The 24,259-nt window shown below is 50.6% G+C and overlaps 1 protein-coding gene across 1 annotated transcript; it reads left to right on the top strand.

Annotated features, from left to right (window-relative positions):
- GRIPAP1 (GRIP1 associated protein 1) lies at positions 1-22,534 on the top strand. The gene is made up of 26 exons (XM_058713781.1): positions 1-115; positions 2,187-2,253; positions 2,395-2,456; positions 3,966-3,992; positions 4,784-4,891; positions 7,716-7,866; positions 8,843-9,027; positions 9,223-9,270; positions 9,963-9,994; positions 10,098-10,145; positions 10,277-10,376; positions 11,894-11,971; positions 12,174-12,266; positions 12,982-13,116; positions 13,921-14,016; positions 14,274-14,486; positions 14,622-14,735; positions 15,988-16,065; positions 16,171-16,266; positions 16,391-16,447; positions 16,533-16,632; positions 18,407-18,537; positions 20,030-20,152; positions 20,282-20,375; positions 21,128-21,282; positions 21,985-22,534. Exons 1-26 carry the CDS (start codon positions 74-76, stop codon positions 22,075-22,077), a joined length of 2,526 nt encoding a protein of 841 aa, XP_058569764.1. The 5' UTR covers positions 1-73; the 3' UTR covers positions 22,078-22,534.
- The last annotated feature ends 1,725 nt before the right edge of the window (positions 22,535-24,259 follow it).

Raw genomic sequence — 24,259 nt, 5'->3', positions numbered from 1 at the left:
TCCGGCCAGAATACTGACAGAAGGGACGAACTGCGTCTGCGCTGAAGGCTGTCGGGGGGGTGGGGGGAGGAACATGGCGCAAGCTCTGTCTGAGGAGGAGTTTCAGCGGATGCAGGTGCCGCTCACCGGGGAAAAGACCACCGCGTTAACCGACGGGGGGCGGGGTAGAGAGAGGTCGGGCCACCGGCTTTGAGAAGGGGTTGGTTGGGATGGACCTTGAGTCTAAGGGGTTGGTCTGGAGAAGGGAAACTGAGGCTCTGAGTGGTGAGACTGTTGGATTCCGAGATACTATTGGGCTCTGAGGGGTTGGATTCTATTAGCTTTGTGGGCGGAGGAGAGAGTCCTAGAGTGGGTGATACCTTACTCAGACCTGGAGGAGACGAGACTTTTGGGCCCGTGCGGGGGACACCATGGGTCGGTGATAATAACATTGGGTTTTGAGGGAAGGAAATCCTGAGAGGGCGAAACCATTTTGTCTGGAGAGGAAGGAAGCAGACGTTGGGCCATTTGCGTCATGGTGGGGGGAGCCCTTGAATGGGCAATACCATTACCCGGTGGAAGGTGGAAATGTTTGTGGGAGATACCACTATGCCGAGGAATTGGGGAAAGAACCCACATGCTGTCATTGTTCCTGAGAGGCGGAGATCCTGCGTGAGTGCTGGTACTGGATCCTAAGAGGTGGTGGTACCATTGGGTGATTACAGGTGATCCCATTAGGTCTGGGGTGAAGAGGACCCTGAGTGGGTAATACCGTTAACTCCTGTTGGAGAGAAGACCAGAAGAGGTTAAAGAGTGTTACCTCGGACCACATGGAGGGGAAATCACTGGGCTTTAGGGAGGTACCCTAATTGGGTATCCTGACCACTTGATTCTTTCTGGGACAACTCTGAGATCGGATGAAAGGCCAGAGTAGGCCCTTGTTGAGAGAGTTCCTTACCGGGGAAGACCATTGGATTTTGTGTGGGAGGAGACTCTGAAAGGGGGGGAAGCCCTGAGTGGGATTCTGTGGGAGGAGAGGAAGAACTCCAAGTGAGTATAGGTAGTCCTTTGATCCTTGAATGAGAGAAACCAGTTGTCCCTGTGTGATGGAGGCTTAGAGTGAGAGGGTAAGATCACTGGACCATGAAAGGGGAAGTTAAAACTTGTAACTTGTGTGGGGAGATTCCAAGTAAGAGTACTCACTCAACTGGCCCACCCAAGGCTTTGTGGAGGAGAGACCCTGAAGGATGTAGGACCATCACATTGGATCATGACTGGGGAGTTCTTGAGGGATGTGGGGGACCCTTGGGTGAGAAAGATTGATTTCACTGGGCCATGAGTGAAGGAAAAACCATTTGGTTCTGATAGATAGGGCTTCTCCATGTGTTACAAGGGTGTACAAATTGGGTCAAGGCAGGTAGATCACTGGGTCTGGTAGAAGAACAGGGCCAAGCCCTCTGACCTTAAGCCGACCACCAGGGGTGGAGGCTGGTGCCATGGGAAGAGGGAAAGATCTTGGTGGGGTAAGGGACAGTAGGTCTGGGAATAACTGGCCTCAGTGCCTTACAGGGCTGTTAGGAAGGGTATGTTATTTGGAGTGGCCCATACCTCACTCTCCCTTAATTCTTGAAAGTGGTTTGGATGTGTTTTGAGAGTCTTGGGGGTAAGGAGGATCCAGGCAGCCCCCAACTTAGTGTAAGTTGGACAGGAGTATTCTGGGCCCTCTTCCCTTGAAAAAGGAGGAATGCAGGCCCCTGTCCCCTATACTCAGGGGCCTCCAAGTCTAGCCAAGAGTATAGACAATACTCTTCTATGACAGAAAGATAGAACAATGTTTAGTGTCTGATGAGGCCAGTGAGGATAAGGAGGAAGAACTTTATCCTGTGGGCGTGGAGAACCATGGAACATGCATATGAGCAAGAACCTGCTGGAGCAGTGCTCTGTCATGGCCTGAGTGCTGAGTGAATTGGAAGAGGATAGAAAGAAGAGTGAGGCTGGCTGTGGTTATAAGTAGAGCTAGAGAAGGTAGGACATGGGCTGAGGGGCTGGAGGCTCATTTAGGATGCAGGGTACATAGGTCTTAAGGAGTGGCTAAAGAGGCATGTGGAAGACAGCAGGATCCGTGGGGCTCAGGGGATTGGTGCCCTCACTGTGAGAGTAGGGACACATTCCTGACCAAGTCATTTCCCTTCCCTGCCTCCCCCAAGGCTCAGCTCCTGGAACTCCGGACAAATAACTACCAGCTTTCAGATGAACTACGCAAGAATGGTGTTGGTGAGCCAAGAGGGTTTCAGTAGATGGGGGTGGCTTTGGGAGATAAGAGGCCAAGGGAAAAAACCTCAGAGGCCTGGCAGGAAGACCTTTCAGCTTCCTACCACAGACTGAGGCTGAGACTCCCTGCTTTCCCCACACTAGAACTCACCAGTCTTCGACAGAAGGTTGCCTACCTGGATAAGGAGTTCAACAAAGCTCAGAAGGTACCTCCCTCCACCCACTCACCCATCCATTTTTCCCTGTAGCCCTCTGACTCATTCACCTAGCCAGTGAGCACCTACAGGGAACCAGACCTAATGTTACATGCTGTCATCAGTTATTCAAAAAAACTCTCACAGAAGTCTCTTTAGTTTGCTAATTTTATCTAATCCTGCTTAATTCTTGATTTTTAGTTTACTCTTAATTCATTTTCAATTTCAATTACTTATTCTCATTCACTACCTTCTAACTAAATAGTCACATCCAGGGGCACCTGGCTGGCTCAGTCGGTGGAGGATGCGACTCTTGATCTCAGGGTTGTGAGTTCAAGCCCCACGTTGGGTGTAAAGATTACTTAAAAACAAAAAAATTCTTGGGCTGCCTAGGTGGCTCAGTCGATTAAGCGTTGGACTCTTGATTTTGGCTCAGGTCGTGATCTCATGGTTTGTGAGGCTCTGCCCTTGGTATTCTCTCTCTGCCCCTCCCCTGCTCACACTCCCTCTCTCTCTCTTTCAAAATAAATACATTTTTAAAAATCTTTTAAAAAATAGTTACATCCATGGGTGAATCTGTTTTGAATCTGCCTTTTTAAATTGTATTTAAAAAAATTTTTTTGAGAGAGATAGAGAGAGAGAGAGAGAGAGAGGGAGAAAGAGTGCACAAGCAGGGTAGAGGGGCAGAGGGAGAGAGAGAGAATATTAAGCAGGTTCCACGCTCAGCGCAGAGCCCGATATGGGACTTGATCCCATGAACCTGGGATCATGACCAGAGCTGAAATCAAGAGTCAGACACTTAACTGACTGAGCCATCCAGGCTCCCCCCCTTGAATCTGCCTTCTATCCTCCACTCACACTCCTGCCTTGTGCTCCCACTTCCCATCCCTGTCCTGGCCCTGTTGGTAAATTGAGACTAAACCTACCTCTCAGATCATCTGAAGATGAATTGCATGTAACCTATTATGGCCCCTCAAGGCATTCAAGGCCCTCCTTTATCTCTTTCTTCCTGTCCCCAAGCATAACTCAATGTTATGTGCTCTATAAATATTTGTTAGATGAAGGAATACAGAATGCGGAAAGTCTGGTAGTCCTGAAGGTGAGCTTCTCTTTGGTAGGGTGCTGATTGCCCAACCTGGCAGTGCCCTCAGCTACCCAACAAGAGAGCAGCAGTTTTCATGGTGCATGGGAGGGATCCACATAGATGTGTTTGGACTGATGTAGAAATGAAGCCGCAATTTCTGAGCCCAGAGACCCAGCCCATGAAGGGTTAAATACTAAAACTCATGAACAGTCTCCAGAGCTTAGAAGAAAACATGTAAACAGGATGTCGTTCACTCACTCACTTCATCATTCCTGTGGACTACAAATTTCATTCAAGTTCTGTGGTTAAAGACACTCCCATCCCTTGAACCTGTCATCATTACCCACCCCCTTGACACTTGCCACAATGTTTCCATACCCTAGTGAGGGAGTCCATCTCTGTTCACCTTATCTCTCTTCCCACCCCCTCACCCTTAGGCACTGAGCAAGAGCAAGAAAGCTCAGGTAAGGGGACCCATGGTGGGTGAATGTGTCTGGGAGACTGAGGGGCGATATTTCTGTATGCTGGGATCTCCTAGTACTGGCCTTTCTTTCTCTGTGTGTGCACTCACATCTGTGACTACCTCACTGTCACCTGTTTCTATGTCTGTCTTTATTTTCCTGTGTTTGTCTCACTCTGTGCTTCTTTCTGTGTCTTTCCTTCTCCCTTTCTCCCCATCCTTCTCTCTGAGTCTCTCTATGCCTCTTTTCCTGTTCCTCTCTGACTCTTGCTTCTCTCCCCATCCAACCTTCCCTTTTTCTCTCCCCCGCCTGTTCCTGTCTGCCATCATTTCTCTTCTCTCCCTTTCTTTATCTCTCCCTCTGACTCCTTGTTTCTCTCTCCCCCTGTTCCTGTGTCTCTTCTTGACTCATTTCTTTCCCTGACCCCCTCTCTCTTGCCTCTGTTCTTTTCTCCCTCCTTTGATCTCTCTGTTCCTATCTTTCTTTCTGCCTTTTTTTTCTCTCCCTCTCCATCCCTATATATCCCCCTTCCCTCATCTCTCTCTACCTCCTCTCACCTATTTCTATCTACCCCTCTCTTTCTTCCCACTCTCTCCCCTGCCATGTCCATCTTCCCTTCTCTCTACCCTTCCATGTCTGTCTCTTTCCTTCCTTTTATCTCCTGATTTCACCCATCCCATTCTCTGTACCCTATGTTCCCCCCCCCCGCCCCATCATTTTCTCCCTGTTTCGTTGTCCTACCTCTCCATCCTTTCTGCCCTTGTTGGAGACCCTGCCCTTGTCTGCCATTGCAGGAAGTCGAAGGGTTGCTAAGCGAAAATGAGATGCTGCAGGCAAAGCTGCATAGCCAAGAGGAGGATTTCCGCTTGCAGAACAGCACACTTATGGCGGAGTTCAGCAAGGTGCTGGTGCCTGGGATTGCCAAAGGGGATCCAAGGGCGTATCCGAGGGGAGGGGCCACCTGGGCTAAAGTCTGAGGGCAGCTGAAAGTGGTTGGACAGAGGCTGGCCCTGGATCACTGTCCATGGTGCTGAAACATCCTTGCTATGTGCTGGGGGGCAGTGATTTGACAAATGGGGCTGCCGACTGTGCTGCGATTAGAAGGCTGCAAGCCCTGAGGACAGCTGATTCCAGACCAAGGCACTCCTTTTCTTTGAGCTTCAAGTTCCCTTGTGTATATTTGACAGCTGATGCTATGAAGCTCCAGGGCATTGGAGGGTCTGGAGGGTCTTAGGTAAAGTTCTTATGCTTAGCATGAGATGGAAAGATGTTCTAGCTGCTTCCCTTTACTCTTCCTTCCCTTCATCTGACATGAGCCTGGAGTTCTAGTTCTTCTAGATAATTCGTGCTGGATTGGATCATTCTATCTCCTCACTGGTTTTAGTGTCCTGGCTGTTTCTGAATCTACTAGGGAGTTAGAGATATTGTCTTTTGTTTCTTTATCTATCTTCTGTATCCATGATCAATAAGTCTCTAAAGTTTTAGTGTGTTTTGAGGAAAAAATTATCACGGCAGCAAAAATGGTATTTCCAGGGCTGCATGTGAGAATGTAGTACTTAAGACCTTAAATAACAAAATACGAAAACAACCTTTAAACAGTTACAATATCGGGAGAGGTGATTTAACAACTCTAAGTTAAGAACCATAAGGCCTAGATTAAACTCTTGGCTCTGCCTTTTACTAACTGTAATCTTGAGCAAGTCACTTGACCTGCCTGTTCCTTGGTTCCTAGATGTTTAAATTGGAAATGATAATGACAGTACCTGCTTTGCAGGGATTTTGTGAAGATTGAATGGATTAATGTCTGTACACCACTTATAACGGAGCTTCGCACATAGTATCAGCTATGTAGGTGTTAGCTACTATCTTTTTATTATTACTGATTCATTTTCCCTCTAAAATATTTTTTGACTATTTAAAAGTTTTGGATCCATCCTGTAGCCCTGCTCTGCCTCAGCCCTTACTGCCTGTTACCTGCTCTATTCCCACAGCCTTCTTGCTGGTCTCCTTACTTCTAGTTTGTCCTACCAGTCTGTGCCCTAGAGGTTGTCCTGACCTGCAGGCCTTACCACATCACTCCTTTAAGCAACAACTCTGAGTAGGTCCCTGACCCTGACTGTTCAGACCCCCTGGTGCTCATGTAATAGCTGACCTCATCACCTCACTTCTCACTGCATCCTGCCTCCAGCCTCAATGGTATCATGGTTCTTTTAGGATGAGGCAGGGACAGGGATTCCTCCATAAATACAGCTTGTGTTTTCCAGCACCTGTCCTGGGCTAGGCACTGGACCAGGTATAGAACCTCCTTCACACTCCCCCTCCTCCTCCTCCTGGGAACTGGAAGTGCTAACAGAGAGACCTGGATTCAAGGCCTACCTCTACCACTTATTTGCCAAGATATTTCAGCTCAATTTTTCCTTCAACAAATAGTTATTGAGCACCTCCTTCATGCTCTGTGTTCTGGACATAGTTGTGAGCAGCACAGAACAGCCCCCACTCTTAGGTAGCTTATATTCTGCTTATGGGGTGGGGAGAAAGATAAGATATTAAAAAATAATAATAGTACAGATAGCTGACAGTTACATAGTGTTTACTGTGTGCCAGGTCCTGTTTGATGTGTTTTACATTATTCACTCATTTATTCTTACAACAGGCCAATGAGATATTAGTAGTATCCCTACTAAGCACATGAGGAAAACTGAGCCCCAGAGAAGTAAAGTAATTTGTCTCAAGGTCACATAGCTAATAAATAGCAGAGTAGAAGTTCACATCCAAACAGTCTGGTTTCAGAATCTGTGCTTGTGACCCTATGTTACAAAATAAAGTTTAATTGTCGATCACAATTTATAATCCAAAAATGTTCAGAGCTTTAGGAAATTAGCGTACTGGGTAAATTTAATTGTGATTAGTACTAGGTAAAAAAAGAAATTAACAGAGTGCTGTGACAGAGAGTATTGGGATTTCTGTGTTGGGGGATTACTACTTCAAGGAATACATCTGAACAGAGCACTGTAGGATGCAAAGGAGACGGTCATGTGAAGAACTGGATGAAAGGAATAGTGTTCTGGGTAGAAAGTAATTCCAGACAAAAAAATAAAAATTCTCTGTAGGTCTCAGTATTCTCATCTGGAAATGGGGTTTTAGTGTCACTTATCAGGAATGCTCTGCAAACTGTGTTTTGGCCAGGAGTCTAGCAAGGGGCTGGCCTAGTCTTATTTGCATTGTACCTCGCTCCAAGGCCGAGCGCTGATGATGGTGGAAGGCAGGGGGAGGGGAGGTGGCTGTGGGTAGCACTGGCTTTGGAAATGCCCTGAAAGCTGTGGTGCCTAGGCTCCCAGACACAGACCCTTCACAGAAGAGGTGTGGCAGCAGGGCTATTTGTGATGTTGACATCTGGGACCAGCAACTTCCAGAGGAGCCTGAGGTCTTGAATTATGACTATGAGGTTGGGATTGGGCAAGCAGAAAAGTGTTCTTGGTATCCTCAATCCTCTGTGACTCTGCCACTTACCAGATGTGGAATTTGAGGTCATTTAACATTTGTGGCTCAGCATCCTTATCTGTGAAGGGGGGGGGGGTAGATAATGAGGAATGACAGCACCTACATCACAGAGACATTATGAGAATTCAGTGAACTATAAAGTAAATCAGCCAAGCACCATGTATATTTCAGCAAATGTTGTTTTGATTCTCTGCTTTTCTGCTCCCTCCCTCCTCCCCTGTTCAGCTCTGCAGCCAGATGGAGCAGCTGGAGCGGGAGAACCAGCAACTGAAGGATGGGGCTGCCAGGGCAGGCACTACCCAAGCTGGGAGTCTTGTGGATGGTGAGCTGCTGAGGCTGCAGGCCGAGAACACAGCCTTGCAGAAAAATGTGGCAGGTACAAGGAGGCCCTCCTTGGAGATGCAGAGACCTTGGGGGCTGAGTAGGGTGTCTTCCCCCTGGGGGCAGGGGAAAGGCTTCAGAATTAGGCTTGGCCCTGCTATGAACCAGTGTATAACTTTGGACAAGCCATTTCACCTCTCTGAGTCAAAGCTTCCTCATCTACAGAGAGCTTGTAGGGATGTACACTCCCCGGAAGATTGCAGTGGAGCTGAGCTAAGAGGTGGTAGCTTTCTTAGTTTAGTTCAGTGCCTGGTACCTAGCAAACGTTAGATTAGCAGATTGAACATCAGAAAGGAGCTGTTTGCTAAACGGAGAAAGTGAACAAAGGAGCTTGGGGGAGATTCTGAGCCCAGATTGTCAGTGGGGTCTGGGATAAAGGCTAGTAGAGTGTGGGTCCCAACGTGGGGATGTTTGGGGCTTGTGGCGTGGTGGGTGGTAGTTTGGTGATCCGGGGGGAGACTTTGTAGAATTTGGTTGAAGATGAGGTTATAGGAGGATTCAGCTGTAAGTAGTGAGTAGAGGATGGTGGGGCCTGGGGGGTGGAGGGGTGGGGCTCAGGGAAACCGGCTTGGGCTGGTCTGATTGTAGACAGGATTTCAGTGGATGGTAGGGCTTAAAAGATTTGTGAAGGGAGGTGCCCAGGTGGCTCAGTTGGCTAAGTGTCTGACTCTTGGTTCCGGCTCAGGTCATGATCTCATGGTTTGTGAGTTCGAGCCCCAAATGGGGCTCTGCGCTGACAGCACGGAGCCTGCTTGAGATTCTGTCTCTCTCAAGATAAATAAATAAACTTGAAAAAAATATTTGTGAGAGGTGTGGATGGGGCTGAGCCTTTGTTTTGTAAGCTTTTGGTCATTTTGGGCAGGGTCTCTTCTACCTGAGGGATCCAAGGCCAATTCTCCCATCTATTTGAGGCATGGCAAGGGTCTTCGGAGACCACCTCATCCATCATATATTTCTGTTCTACCCACCAGCCCTGCAAGAGCGCTATGGGAAAGAGGCCGAGAGATCCCAAGCTGCCAGTGAGGGCCAAGGGGACCCCCCAGGGGGCCCAGCCCCTACTGTCCCAGCCCCCATGCCATTGGCAGAAGTGGAGCTGAAATGGGAAATGGAGAAGGAAGAAAAGAGATTGCTCTGGGAGCAACTGCAAGGCTTGGAGGTGAATCTGGGTCTGTTGGGGCTGGAGTGTCAGGAGGCAGGCAGGTGCCCTAGCTCAGTCTATGGTCCCACGGAAATGTCTGTGACATCACCATCTTATGGGCTAATGGATTAGGAAGGCAGGAGGGTAGGGGAAGCCACAGGCCTCACCTCCCCCTTTGCTGAAGATAGCTCCCTCCCTCATCCTTCCCTGCAGAGCTCGAAGCAGGCTGAAACATCCAGACTGCAGGAGGAACTTGCTAAGGTGGGGCTGCTGAGTTTTCCCTGGACTTTGTTCCACCCCACTCCCCACCTGCCATGCTTCCCCTGGCAGGGCAGGAGGAGCGGAGTACCCCCCTCAAAGCCTCAATGTCACTATCTGTGAAATGAGAGACTCACATTTATGTCTCAGAGTTGCGTTCAATATGGAATAGGCTAATGTGCTTCCTCTGTCTTGTGGCTGGCAGGCCACATCTTTCTCTTATGTGTCCTCTCAGTTCTGCTTGTTCATCCATCCATCCATCCATCCATCCATCCATTGTATAGACTGCTGGCTCTTATCTTAGGTGCTGGAGACCCAGCGATGAGGCAGGCGATCATGATCTTGCCTTCCAGGCCTCCTCCCCTAGCCATTCTATGATGTGGCTGTCAAGCAATATGTTGGGGGCATAAATGCTGGCCTTTGGGGCCTGAGGGAGCTGGGTTGAGGTCATGTTGTTGCTCCTGACCACCTGGGCAACCAAATTACTTAACTCTTCTGAGACTCAGTTTCCCCATTTGTAAAACCAGTAGTACTCACTTCTCAGGACTGCTCTGAGGATCCCATGAGATAACATAAGTAAATTCCAGCTCCCAAAAAGGACTTAGTAAGAAGTGTCTATAAATATTAAATCTATTTTTTTGTATTTATTAATATGCAATCATTTGTCTGCATCCCCCTCCCTCACCCCACCCCAGCTCTCTGAGAAACTGAAAAAGAAGCAAGAAAGGTAAATTTCTTTTTTTCCCAAGGTGGGGAAATGAATTTTGAGGGACTGGAGAGGGGACTGACTTGTGGAACTGACCCATCTATGTCTGTCTTTCTGTGCCCAGTTTTTGCCGTCTGCAGACAGAAAAGGAGACACTATTCAATGATAGCCGGTAACTACCAGGGGTGGGTGTATTGGTGGACAATAGGGACAGTACCCAGCAGAATTGCCTGAAGACCACAAGGGCAGAGGTGGGAGACGGGTCCTCAGGCCATGGTCAACATGCCCCCACATCGCCCCCAGGAATAAGATTGAGGAGTTACAGCAGCGGAAGGAAGCGGATCTCAAAGCTCAGTTGGCTCGCACTCAGAAGCTGCAGCAGGAACTTGAGGCTGCCAATCAGGTGAGGGGCTGGATTCTGGGATTGCTGGGGTAGAGACCAGGGCCGGGAGTCCAGGGAACCCTGAGGTCTACAGAGACTGGCTGGGGAGGCTAATAGTTCTTGTGTTGGAAATATAGGGACTGGATGGGTACTGGACCCCCTTGGAGCTAAGAAAGTGGGAATTAGGGAGCCCCAAGAGCCCTAGGAATTGGCCTGAGTATGCATGAATCAAAGATCTCAGGGGGCTGAGGACTTGGGAGCTGTGTGCCACAAGGTTGGATGAATCTCAAACTCTGGGAGTTTAGAGATAGGAGTCTAGAGTCATTGGGGGCTGGGAGCGAGAGCTGGAGTGAGCCTGAACTCCCTGGAGGTTTGGTGATTTTGAGACCTTTGGGGGCTGCATAGATATAAGACTTTCTTTTTTTTAATTAGTTAATTTATTGGGGGGGGGCAGAGGGGGGAGAGGGCGTCCCAAGCAGACTCCACATTGTCAGTACACAGAGCCCGATGTGGGGCTCAAACTCATGAACTGTGAGATCATGATCTAAGCCAAAATCAAGAGTCAGTCACTTAACCAACTGAGCCACCCAGGGGCACCCTCTAGATACAAGACTTTCAAGGGTATGACAGGTGCGCCTGGAGGCTGAGTGTGTTTGAGGCCCTCAGGGTATGGGGGCTGGTCTGGGGAGCTGAGACAACTAGTAAGTTGGATTACTTAGGCTAAGTGGTCCTGAGACCTCTGGAGGCTGTGAATAAAAACAAAACAAAGCAAAACAAAACAAAACAAAACAAAACTGGTTAGTTGGAGACATCCAGAGACTGGAGCAAAAGTCTGAGAGTTAGAGGCTAGGGGACTTTAAAGCCTCCAGGCTTCCCCCTAGAGCAGGTGAGTCTGAGATCCCTTGGATTAGGGATATGGTGGTTTGGGGGTCTAAGGCTGGCGACAGAAGTCTGGGTAAAGCTGGGTCTTCAGTTACTTAGGTCTGAAGATCCCCAGAGACTGGGGACAGGAGTGGCAGGTGGAGGGGGGGTAGTCAGTCAGATATCACCAGGAGCTGGAATCTAGGAGACTGTAGGAGTTTGAGACCTCTAAGGTTTGGAGCTATGAGTTTGGGTGGACCCTAAGACTCTCGGGAGCTAGCGACATAGACTGAGTGTGCCTGAAACCCATGGGGATTGGGGTCAGGAGTCTGAGTGACACTGTAGTCCCTGAGGGCTAAGTGTGTCTGAGAATCCTGGGGCCTCCAAGCTAGCATCTGGGTGAGTGTGAGACCTCTTTTGGATGGAAGTGGAGTGAGTTTGAAATCCCTAAAAACCTAGATGTTTTCTGAGATTCTTGGAGTTAGCATATGGGGTCTGAGGCCCCTGGGGGTAATGACCTAGAATTTGGGTGAGTCTGAGTCTGATGGCTGGGTAGTCCGAGGCCCTCAAGTGCTGGGAACATTCTGCTAGGGGGTCAGAGAGGGATCCTGTATGGTTATATGTACCCCAAGGGAGACTGAGGTCTAGAATGGGCTCCCCTGATCTGGTCCCTACAGAGCTTGGCGGAACTAAGAGATCAACGGCAAGGGGAGCGCCTGGAGCATGCAGCAGCTCTGCGAGCCCTACAAGATCAGGTACATGGTAATGGGAAGCTTCTGGGAGGTAAGGGGATGAGTAGAGGGCAGCCTCAGCAGGTATCGTACAGGCAGGCAAGGCCCCAGGGGTCCTGTCTCCCCTAGTCGTGGGTGCGCACCCGTGTGTTTTCTTTCTTGGCTGTGGGTAGGTCCTGTCCCCCTGTTCTGGACCCACTCTCACCTATTGTGTGGGTGGGGCCAGGTGTCCATCCAGAGTGCAGACGCACAGGAACAAGTGGAAGGACTTTTGGCTGAGAACAGTGCCTTGAGGACTAGCCTGGCAGCCCTGGAGCAGGTACAGGATACCCGGGAGCCCTCGCTCATCCCACCCCAGTTTCCTGTCTCCTGCTTCTGATCCACATCAGGGCAGAGCAGTCTGGACCTCCTGCTGTTGTCCTGCCTCTGTTTCTGCTTGATTCTCAGCCTCTCCTCTCTGATGGCTTCCACCCTTCTCTCTGGCCATCCATCCCTGCTTCTCTTGCATTTTCTAGTTTCTCTCCAGTGAAGTACAAGAAGTGTACCAATCGTGGTGTACACTCAGTGAATCATGTCTGTCTGTCTGTCTCCATGGGGCCACCACGCAGATCAAGATGTAGAGCATTTTCAGCACCTTGGAAAGCCCCTTTTACCCCTTCCCAATCAGTACTTCCCCAGAAATAACCACTCCTCCGACCTCTAGTGACATAGATTAGTTTTACTTGTTCATTAGCTTCATGTAGTGGAATCAGACACCCATTTTTGTGCCTGGCTTCTTTCCTGTGAGGCTCATCCATACTTAGCATTGGTCTGTTCTTTTATCTCTGTTTACTATTCCACTGTATGACCATACTACATTTATCCATTCCCCTGTTGATCTCTTTATCTCATTCGTTTTTCCTTTGAAATTCTCTTACTCTCCTGGCTCTCTTTCCACCTCTCTCCTTGTCTCCCCAGAACTGGGAAGCTCACACCCTATGGCTGGCCCCTGGGGCCCTTTTCCCTCCAATTCCCATCACCTCCGTTTATTTCAGATCCAAACAGCAAAGACCCAAGAACTCAATATGCTCCGAGAAGAGAATACTGGGCTGGCAGCTGAATTGCGGCAGCGGCAGACTGAGTATGAAGACCTCATGGGGCAGAAAGATGACCTCAACTCACAGCTGCAGGTGACATCTCTGGCTATGACCTGTCTTCTCCTGGTTCCCTAGTGCTGGCTCCATGGAGTCCTACATGAGGTGCAGGGAGAAGACTATGGAATCAGGAGGACCCAGGTTCCAGTCTGGTTTCCTGACTTATTAGCACCTTGTGTCCTAGACCATGTTGTCTTCCTTGGCTGAGACTGAACCTCTTCAGTTAGACAGGATAGCCATTTTGAGTCTATAGTAGAAACCAGAACCATAGTGGATTAAATAAGATAGAAGCTTCGTTCTCTCTCACGTAAGAATCCGGGTGGGCTGTCTAGGGATGGAACAATGGCTTTGCAATTACCAGTGACCCAGATTCCTTCCACATTGCAGTTCTGCCACCTTCAACATAAGACTTCTATCTTGGCAGCCAAGATGCTTGCTCAGGCTCCCCTACCATCATGTTTGTATTCTGTCTGGAAGGAAGGAGGAAAAAGGGAAGGGCCCAGCATGCCCCTTTCCTTTATGAGTATAACCTAAGTTACACTCACTACTTCTTCATACAGAAATTAATCATAGGGTCACACCTAACTGCGAGGGAGGCAGGGAAAAATCAGTTCGACAACCATGTGTCCAACTGCGAAATCTATTGCTAGGGACAGAGGGGAGGACACATAGAACACTGGGGAGCTGCTGCCAGTCTCTGCCATGGTTCTCATCTAGAAATGGAGAGAACAGCACCAACTTTACTGGGGTTAGGGGAGACCAGTCTACCAGAAGCGTCCTGGGTGACCATCACCTGCCGGAGGCTCTATATGAAACTCATCTCCTTTGTCCCCTCATTAGGAGTCATTACGTGCCAATAGTCGGCTCCTGGAACAACTTCAAGAAATCGGGCAGGAGAAGGAGCAATTGACCCAGGAACTACAGGAGGCTCGGAAGGTGGGCAGCTCTGGAAGCCCAGAGGCTGCAAGGGGAGGGATTGGCCCTGGTCTGTGGGGAGGGAGCAGGTGATGTGGGCAAACGCATGGCAACAGGAAAGGATGGAAAGTGACCAGTTCTGTGAGGATAGACGAGTGACTTCGCTGGTTCTGTGGGAACGGGGAGGAGGCAGAATTGGGCTTGTTCCTTGGGGAGAAGGTGGTAGGCCGTGTCTGACGTTGAGAGAGGAGGTTGACTGGCATGCTCCTGCCCCCCAGAGTGCTGAAAAGCGGAAGGCCATGCTGGATGAGCTGGCAATGGAGACCCTGCAGGAGAAGTCCCAGCACAAGGAAGAGCTGGGAGCGGTCCGACTGCGGCATGAAAAGGAAGTGCTGGGGGTGCGTGCCCGCTATGAGCGGGAGCTCCGAGAGCTGCATGAAGACAAGAAGCGGCAGGAGGAGGAGCTCCGTGGGCAGATCCGTGAGGAGAAGGTGGGTGGGTGGATGGCAATATCCTTCTGTCTCTAAAAGTGGGAGAGCACAGCATCGCCCGTGGGCCAGGGGATGGTGTGGGTGAGGTGTTCGCTCCTCCGCCTGCCCCATCCATGACGGTCTCCCCTCTTCCAGGCCCGAACACGGGAGCTGGAGAATCTCCAGCAAACGGTGGAAGAACTTCAAGCTCAGGTACACTCCATGGATGGAGCTAAAGGCTGGTTTGAACGGCGCTTGAAGGAGGCCGAGGTGAGTTGGTGCCTGATGAGGCACAGAGGCTACTGGGGGACATCCATGCCAAACCAGGGGACTGGGAGCAGTCAGACCCTGGAATTTCCTGAGATACTCTGGACTTGGACATCCCCGCAGCCCCACCAGCTCCACGGCAGCCATCCAGCGGGGAGTCAGGGGATGGCCATCAGTAAGGCAGGATGTCAGATATGCAAATTTGAAAAGGCATCTCTTCCTTCTGAACCTGCTTCTGTCAGGAAATTATTGTAATATACTGTTTGTTTTTATAACATCTGTTTATTCTTTTATTTTTATTTTATTTTTTAAATTATTTTTTTTATTTTTGAGAGAGGGAGAGAACATGAGTGAGCAAGGGGCAGAGAGAGGTGAAAAGAGAGAATCTTTTTTTTTTAATTTTTTTTTAACGTTTATTTATTTTTGAGACAGAGAGAGACAGAGCATGAACGGGGGAGGGTCAGAGAGAGGGAGACACAGAATCTGAAACAGGCTCCAGGCTCTGAGCTGTCAGCACAGAGCCCGACGCGGGACTCGAACTCACGGACCGTGAGATCATGACCTGAGCCGAAGTCGGCCACTTAACCGACTGAGCCACCCAGGCGCCCCGAGAATCTTGAAGCGGGGGCTTGAGCTCACCTAATGCGGGGCTTGAACTCAAGAGCCGTGAGACCGTGACTTGAGCCAAAGCCAGATGCTTAACCGACAGCCACCCAGGCGCCCCTGTAATAATATACTGATTTTGTTCAAACAAGGATTTTTACTGCCATTTTTTTTGAAGACTCATAATAGTACCTCAGAGGAAGTGTCACATAGTAGTGAAGAGCACAGACACTGGAAGTAGTCATTTGCATGAGTTTGCATCCTGGCTGGGCCCCTTGCTAATTGTGGGCAAGTTACCTGACCTGTGGCCTGTTCTCTTCACCTGTAAAAAAGGGATAATAATAATACCTGTCATCTAGGTATTATGGGAGGATTGTATAAAATGAGTCAATATATGTCAAATCCCTACAACATTCCTGGCGTGCAGTAAGTGCTGTGTTATATTTTGTTAAATAGAATAAAATGCAGATGTCAGTCTGTGATGCAAACAGCACAGCCCTGGATGTGACACTTCTGTGTACTGCCTAAGGGCACACAGTGTTCCCTGCAGGAGTGTTTCCTACATGCCCGCAGGCCCCTGCCGCCATCACATCCCTCACTGGGCGTGATGTCCTCTGGGAGGCCATGGCCAGACCCACCACTTGTCTTATAGGAATCTCTGCAGCAGCAGCAGCAAGAGCAGGAGGAAGCCCTCAAGCGATGTCGGGAGCAGCACGCTGATGAGCTGAAGGTGCCCCCCCTGCATGATGGCATCCTTCTCTCCTGGGAGGGCCAGGCCCTAGAGGGAGAACAGAAGTTGCCCAAGTAGAGGCCTGAGCTGCCCTCTGGTTTGCAGAGCAAGGAAGAGGAGCTACAGGGTGTGCGGGATCAGCTCCAGCAGGCCCAGGAGGAGCGGGACTGCCACCTGAAGACCATCAGCAACCTGAAACAGGTCACTTGTCCCTCCGCCAGTCCAGATACAGCCTGGGCCTCAGCACATAGTAACGGGGCGGGGAGGGAACACACTGCACATGGCCGTTGTGGCAGCCACCAGCCACACCTTCTCTATCCCACAGGAAGTGAAGGACACAGTGGATGGGCAGCGAATCCTGGAGAAGAAGGGCAGTGCTGCGGTATGATGGGGAGGTGTCCAAGCACAGCCCCCCACCTCTGGGTCCACTGGGCCTCAGCCCTCCCCTTTCCCCCTGTTCCCCACAGCTCAAGGACCTCAAGCGCCAGCTGCACCTGGAGCGGAAACGGGCTGATAAGCTGCAGGAGCGACTGCAGGACATCCTTACCAACAGCAAGAGCCGCTCTGGTGAGGGACCAAATGGCAGGGGGGGCTGGGGTGGAGGGGAGGAGGCCAGGCTGGGGCCCAAAGGCCAGAGGTATTTCCTGTACCTCGTTCCACCGGGCTGTCCTGCGCTTTCTGTCCCTCTTGAACTTGGTGCGTCTGTCTGTCTCTCCTCTCTTTCTCCTGCTCTCTGCATTACCTCTTTCTTTTTCATTTTTAAAATTTTTTTTATGTGTGTTTATTTATTTTGAGAGAGACAGAGACAGCGTGAGCTGGGGAGGGGCAGAGGGAGAGGGAGAGAATCCCAAGCAGCCTCCACACCATCAGCGCAGAGCCTGATGTGGGGCTGGAACTCACAAAACCATGACATCACGACCTGAGCCAAAACCGAGAGTCGAATGCTTAACTTGACTGAGCCCCCCTGGGTGCCCCTCTGCATTACCTCTTTCTGTGTCTCTTCTCTGTTTTGGTCTCTCTGTGCTGCCTTGTGCCATCTCTCTGTCTCTCCTTTTCTCTCTCTCCCTGCTTTCTTTCTCTCTTCTCTCTTTTCCCCTTGCTGCTTTTTCCTTCTCTGTCTCTATCTTCCCTCTCTCTCTCTCTTCTCTGTCTTTGTCTTTGTCTCTGGATCCCCCCAACTCATACATATTCCCACACCTCACCTGGTGTCTCTAAATTTCTTGTAGCCATTCTCTCATTCTATGAATAGGGACTGAGCCCCCATGCTCACATCCAGGGTCTTTGATAGGAAACCCCCCGAAACTCTGTCCTCAGGGAGCTCCCGGTTGAGCTAGAGAGACACACAGCAGTGCAGCATTATCACCATGCAGCTAAAATCCATGTTATTTCTGCCGCTTAGGGCAGAAGATACAACAAAAACCCTTGAGTTGCTTTGGACTTTATTTTTTAAGAAGGAAATGGCCTATAAATACATTTAAATAAATAGATAAGACACAGTGATGATAGCTCTGGTGCATCTCCCACATCACAGGCTCAGAGAAAATTGCTCCCCTGTCCCCCTGCAGCCATCGACTCCTGCTGGAGACCCTCGGGGTGGGATGACAGCCCCCTTCCCTGATACCCAGAAGCAGCTGCAAGAGTAGAGGCCCGAGCTCGGTGGCCCTGTTTTAAGTGACATGGCAAAAATGGATGTATCGCACACCCAATCTGTGTCTCTCAGAGACCCTGGGTCTCCTGAAGTGACCTCTCTTTATAAAGGGAGTTTTGTTTCTGTTTTGCTAACCGATTAGTGTATGCATCAACAAGCAGATTCCAGTGGCTTGCCATACATCGTCCTTGTCCATTAGATGAAATCCGGATTTAGGTTCATGGCTACATGTCCGTCTCCATCTTTTTTCCCTCTGGTCTCTGCTCTGACCCACGTCTCTATGCCCGGTCTCTATTTGCCTCTCATCTGCTGTGGCTTACTATCTCTCTGGGATTTCCCCTCTGCGTGTGGGTGTGCCCCTGTGCTCTCTCCAACTGTCGGTCTTCCTTTCTGCATAACCCACGTCTGAGTGAGTGCATGTGGCCCTTTATGCCCGTACGGGTCCACACTGCCAACTTTCTCCCAGCTGCTTCACCTTTGTTTCTCTTCTGGTGTGTGTGTTTGCCTGGAGAGGCAGCCACTTTCTCTGTTTCTGCCTCTCCCTGTCGTACTGTCTGCTTCCACCTTGCCCGTGCCCGAGTGTCACATCGCCTCCTTCCATCTCCATCAAATCTATTTCTGCCTCTTCTTGCCAGTCGCTGCCCTGGGACCCTGGGGGATTGGGGCTCAGGTTTCTCTTCTCTCTCTGCCCAGGCCTCGAGGAGCTGGTTCTGTCAGAGATGAACTCACCAAGCCGGACCCAGACTGGAGACAGCAGTAGTGTCTCCTCCTTCAGCTACCGGGAGATCTTGCGGGAGAAGGAAAGCTCAACTGTTCCTGCCAGGGTAAGGGGCTAGGAAGAGCCAACAGCCCAGCCTCTCCTACCCAGATTCTGGGGGTCCACCTTTTCTCCTCCCCTGCAGCCTCCCCTGCTGCTCTGGGCCCAGCACACACATTTTCCTGTCAACTGTTCTCCAAGCTTACCAACTTGGATTCAGATTGCCAAACCAGGGATGGGCAAGTTATTCTCTCTGACCCTCTGTTCCCTCATCTGTGAACTAATTCCACCTTTCCTGGTGTCATAAAATATGTAGCTCATAGAAGGTGCATTATCTCTATGGGAGGTCCTTTTTTCCAACTCATAATTATCACTTGTGACTGTCGTCTATAATGTCAGCTTCCTGGGCTGGCCACTTTTCTTTGGAAATGATTTGTTATCAATCTGTAAGTAGTATGTGCGCTGTATAGAAAGATTTGAAAAGCACCCACAAGCAAAGACTTTTAAATCCAAAGAAGCAAAGACTTTTAAATTCACTTTTCTTTGGAAATGATTTGTTATCAATCTGTAAAGAGTATGTGTGCTGTATAGAAAGGTTTGAAAAACACCCACAAGCAAAGACTTTTAAATCCAAAGAAACCACATCTTCACCATCCAGAGATCCAGAGGTCACCACTATAAAGCCTTGGTTCACACCCTTCTAGATCTTGCTTCTTTTTTTTTTTTTTAATGTTTGTTTATTTTTGAGAGAGAGACAGAAAGTGAGCCCGGGAGGGGTGGAGAGAGAGGGAGACACAGAATCTGAAGTAAGTTCCAGGCTCTGAGCTGTCAGCACAGAGCCTGACGTGGAGCTCGAACCCACAAACTGCGAGATCATGACCTGAGCTGAAGTCAGATGCTTAACTGACTGAGCCACCTAGGTCCCTTGAATCTTGGTCTTTCTTGAACCTAAATGAGATCATAAGTAACCCATTTTTGTTCAGCTGATCTTTACCCTCCCAGTTTTGTAAATTTTCATCTGATCTGGTACTTTGGCCTTAATCACATCTCTCTGGTTGGCCCCAAAATGTCCTTGATTGCTGGTTTTGCGAAAACTAGCATTCAGTTTCAGGGCTCATGTCACATCTGGCTGCTTTATGTCCGTTAAGTGTCTTGAGTCTAGTGTGGTCCCTTTTTTCTTTTTCATGGCACCAACCCACAGAGGAAACCACCCAGTTAACCTGCAGAAAGCATCCCACCTTTTTGGTTTTCCTGCTGGCTTCCTAGTGGTGTCATATTTCTTGTCCCTCTGTCCCCTAGTTTTCCTGTCAACTGGAAATGAGATCTCATTTGTTATAGGCCCTTCATTCATCTTCTCAGGAAGGAAATGACTTGGTGGCTCCTATGTCCCTCTTTAGGCAAAGGGAGACCCAGAGCCTTTGCAGGTGCTGAGACTTGCCTATAGCCCCCGTCACAGAGCCCGTCCTCATCCCCCCTGGCTCCCTCCCAGCCCCTGATCCTATCTAGGGCAGGTGGCAGCGCTGAGACAGGGCTGGCCTCTCCCCTCCTCTTCCCTGCAGTCCTTATCCAGCAGCCCTCAGGCCCAGCCTCCGCGGCCAGCAGAGCTGTCAGACGAGGAAGTGGCCGAGCTCTTTCAGCGCCTGGCAGAGACACAGCAGGAGAAATGGATGCTGGAGGAGAAGGTGCTGCCTGCCTGCCTGTCCCCACTTGGCACACACTTGGAGAGGAGGCTGGGGCGTTGTGTGTGTGTCGGGGGGGGGCTGCCTGGCTGGGCCCCTTGTTGTGCATGAACATGCTGGGCCACCCTGCAGGTGAAGCACCTGGAGGTGAGCAGTGCCTCCATGGCAGAGGACCTTTGCCGGAAGAGTGCCATCATTGAGACCTACGTCATGGACAGCCGGATCGGTCAGTGCTCCATCCCTAGCCTCACCCACCATCCAGCCTCTGACCTGCCCCCTCCTGCCCCACTGTTTCCTCTCCTCTTGCAACTCAGCAGAGTTACTGACAAGGACCACAGCTGCCAGAGGGGAGAGCAGGCCAGGCCTGTCACTGTGTCTGTCTTTCACCTCGGCTCTTCCCTTCTGCCAGGGTCTCTCCTTTCCCCAGTGTGTTTCTCTGTCCTTCTCTCTTCCCTCCACCTCTTCTATCTGCCCTGCCTCCTCATCTTGTCTCACTGCTCCTGCTGCCTGTCTGTCCTGTGCCGCCTCTGGACGTTTTCATCCTCTGCATGCATACCCCTTTGGGGCTCCTTATCTGTTCTTCTCCCCTCTCCCACTTTCTCTCCTCTTTTGCCCTCCTCTCCCATCTTCATTTCTTTTGCTCCTTTCTTTCACACCTTCTCCAATCCCTGTTTTCCCCATATTGATCAGAATAACATGGACTGATACGTGCTGAGAGCTGACCGTGTGCTCTGCGCTTTGCGTGCAGCCAAAGACACTTTTCCAGCTCCACGAATTGTTTATTAGCCCCATTTCTCAGGGCTGCACAGGTAGTAAGTGACAGCCAGGTTTCACATGGCAAGGCCTCTGCCCCCTGCATCACATGGCTTCTCCCCCCACTTTTTGCCCCCACTCTCTGTTTCCCTCTTTTCTGCCCCATCTCTGTCATCTCTCCTCCGGCTCTGCCGAAGGGGTGGTTCTCAGCCTGGCCCCTTGCAGATGTGTCTGTGGCAGCAGGCCACACAGACCGCAGCGGGCTGGGCAGCGTTTTGAGAGACCTAGTGAAGCCAGGCGACGAGAACCTTCGGGAGATGAACAAGAAGCTACAGAACATGCTGGAGGAGCAGCTCACCAAGAATATGCACTTGCACAAGGCGAGTGTGGCCTACCAGCCTACCCATCTGTCCATCTAGCCACCTCCTCCCTCCACACCCACCTGATCCCCCCACCACACAGCCCCCAGGTCATCTGCCCCCTACCCATCTAATCATCTGCCCCATGCATTTCCTGACATACCTCTCTCTTTCCACCCATTTCCTGACATACCCCTCTCTCCCTCTTACCTACTCATCAGTAGCCCCTTGTCTTACCTTTTACCCACCTGCCCAGCAACCTGCCTGCCTACCTGTTGTTGCCCACCTGTTTGCCTACCATGGATCCCCCATGCATCCACCCAAACGTCTACTTGCTCATCCTGCCCCCCAGATATTCCCCCATTTCTGGGGGAGTCAGAAATTATGCAGACCCAGCCCCTGCCTCTGAGAAGTGAGCTCACCATTTAGTGGAAAAGATGGTCGTGAGGTGAGGGTTGTATCCTCCAGCCCTCACCATGCACAGCTGGTGATCCATGCCTATATCCATATCCCTGGGAGGCTCCCCCTCCCCTCCCCCCCACACTTATCTTTTCCAAGCCCAGCCCACTGCTGGGGTTCTGTGAGCCTCTCAAAATACCTTCCTGTGCCAGGCTAGACATAGCTGGGCATTGATTAATGAAGTGAGATGGATGACACCCCAAGCTTGATGAGGGAGCTTCCCCTCTGCTTCCTCTGGCCCCTGATGGCTCGTTTGTTTCTTAGGACATTGAAGTTCTCTCCCAGGAAATTGTGCGGCTCAGCAAGGAGTGCGTGGGGTCCCCTGACCCAGACGTAGAACCTCGAGAAACCAGCTAAAGACCTGCGAGCTGCACCTACTCCTTCCCCTCCCCACCCACCAGGAAACCATTCCCTTGGGCTGCGGTGGGAAAATGGGACCGCCAAAATCAAATAGGTTGGGAGACTGGACATTAAAGGGGTTGGAGGCCTGATGGCTGGTGTTAATGACCCTGTTTTAGGGCAGAAGCCCCTGGGGAGTGGGGATCCTGAGGGGAGGGGCAGGGATTTCTCCTCCTTCTTGGCCCTGGCTCCCAGGGGCCTTTGCCTTCATCTCTGCATGAGCTCTCCCTCCCCAGAGACCAACTCTTTTTTATTTTATTTTATTTTTTAATTTATGTCTGGAAGCCTGGCTACTCTGCATTTGGGATTGGGGATGTTGGGTGGGGCACGGTCCATGTTCAGCGTTCTAGCAACATGTGTGTGTGTGTGTAAAGGCTGCAGCCAAAATACCATCTGGCCAGATGGGCCCACCCACTGACTGTCTACTCTCATTCTTTCCAACCAGGAGGGATGTGCTGGTGATGGGGAGGTCACACCATTCGAATGGGAAGGGAGGTCTCTGGTGGCATGAGGAGGGTGGTCTCTGGCTACAATTTTATCCCCCTTCCCCTACCTTCACCCAGCTGTCTCCAGTCACTGTGGGCCCACCCCTCAAACTGAATGGAACAGAAACATGGGCAGATATGTATGTGGGTGGATATGTATGGGGTGTGGGTGTGGATGAGTGGGCAGATGAGAGGATAGATAAGTAGTTAGATGGACTGATGGATAAATAAGTGGAAGGTTGCATGGATCAGTGATAGGTTGAGAAATAAATAGACAGATGGATGGATAGGTGATTCATGAATAAATGGATAGATGGATAGGTCAGGGATGTAAGTGGACAGATGGATGGCTAGAGGAATGGATTGATGGATGGATGAGGAAGAGTAAAGAGTAGGTAAATAAATGACGGGCAGGGCTATGGATAGACAAGTAGATGGGTGCAGGGGGTACATAAGGATAGGTTGGCAAATGGGTGCATGGGGTGAATATACAAATGGGTGAGCAAGTGGGTGGGTGGAGGGATAGGTAGAGCATTTGGTTGTGTGGGTGGGAGAATGAATGGTTAGGTGTGTGGTGAGTGGGTGCAGGGATGGAGAAATGGACAGATCGGGAGTGTGATGAGTGGGCAAACTGAGGATTATGTGCATGGGTTAGATTGATTGAAAAGTGGAAAATTGGCCTGGACTTATTGCCCCCCTGCACCACACCTTTATTTTTTTAATGTTTATTTATATTTAGAGAGAGCACACACAAGTGCCTGAACAGGGGAGGGGCAGAGAGGGAGCGAGAGAATCCCAAGCAGGCTCTGCACCACCAGCGTGGAGCCCTGTCAGGGCTCGATCCCACAAACCCTGAGATTATGACCTGAGCCAAAACCAAGAGTCAGATGCTCTACTGACTGAGCCACCCAGGCGCTCCCACCACACCTTTCATTACTAAAACGGAGGCCTCCCCTGGGTGTGCCCTGCCCTGTGCCATCCCCTTTCATGTCACTCCTAATGCTCCCAATGACACTATAAAGTTGGGGTAACATGACATCTGACAACTGAAGATACATTGCAAGTCACTTGCTCAAGGACATAAGTCAGTAGCAAAGCTGGAGTTTGAACCCATCCATGCCTGGTACGCTTGGTACCCAGTGCTCTATGCCATCCAGGAGCAGAGTCCTCTAGTGGAGAAGGCATGAATTCAGAAGGCTCCTGGACATGGACGGATGAGGGAGACTGCCCCTCAGCGTGGGGCCCGCCTGAGAGAGAAGCTGGTATGGGGGTGGGACCTGACTTGTCCCATCTGCACTCCCCTTACCCCCCACTTCACATCTGAAAACAGGATGGTGCTCCAATCCCACAGCAATAGCTTTGGTCAGAGCTGGGATCTAACCCACGCACCCCCCCCCTCAGGGAGCAGCTTTGGGGGCCTTGCCATCTAGAGAAATGCCCCCCACCCGTCCCTCCATCCACCCCCTTCTCCAGCCCTTCTACAGCATGGGGGCAGGGAGGGGACACAGCGCTGCATCATTCCCCATGGCACTCCGCTCTGGGGCCATTAACAGACGCCTCCCCATCGATCGGATCTGCTAAGTGCTGCTGATTCAGACGGGTGGGGGTGGGGGCCCCTGGGGGCAGAGGGGGTAGGAGCTGGGCAGGAAGAGGGG

The sequence above is a fragment of the Neofelis nebulosa genome, chromosome X (assembly GCF_028018385.1).
Source record: "Neofelis nebulosa isolate mNeoNeb1 chromosome X, mNeoNeb1.pri, whole genome shotgun sequence".
Lineage (NCBI taxonomy): Eukaryota > Metazoa > Chordata > Mammalia > Carnivora > Felidae > Neofelis > Neofelis nebulosa.
The sequence above is the reverse complement of the archived record's forward strand: the minus strand, read 5'-3'. Positions and strand labels throughout refer to the sequence as shown.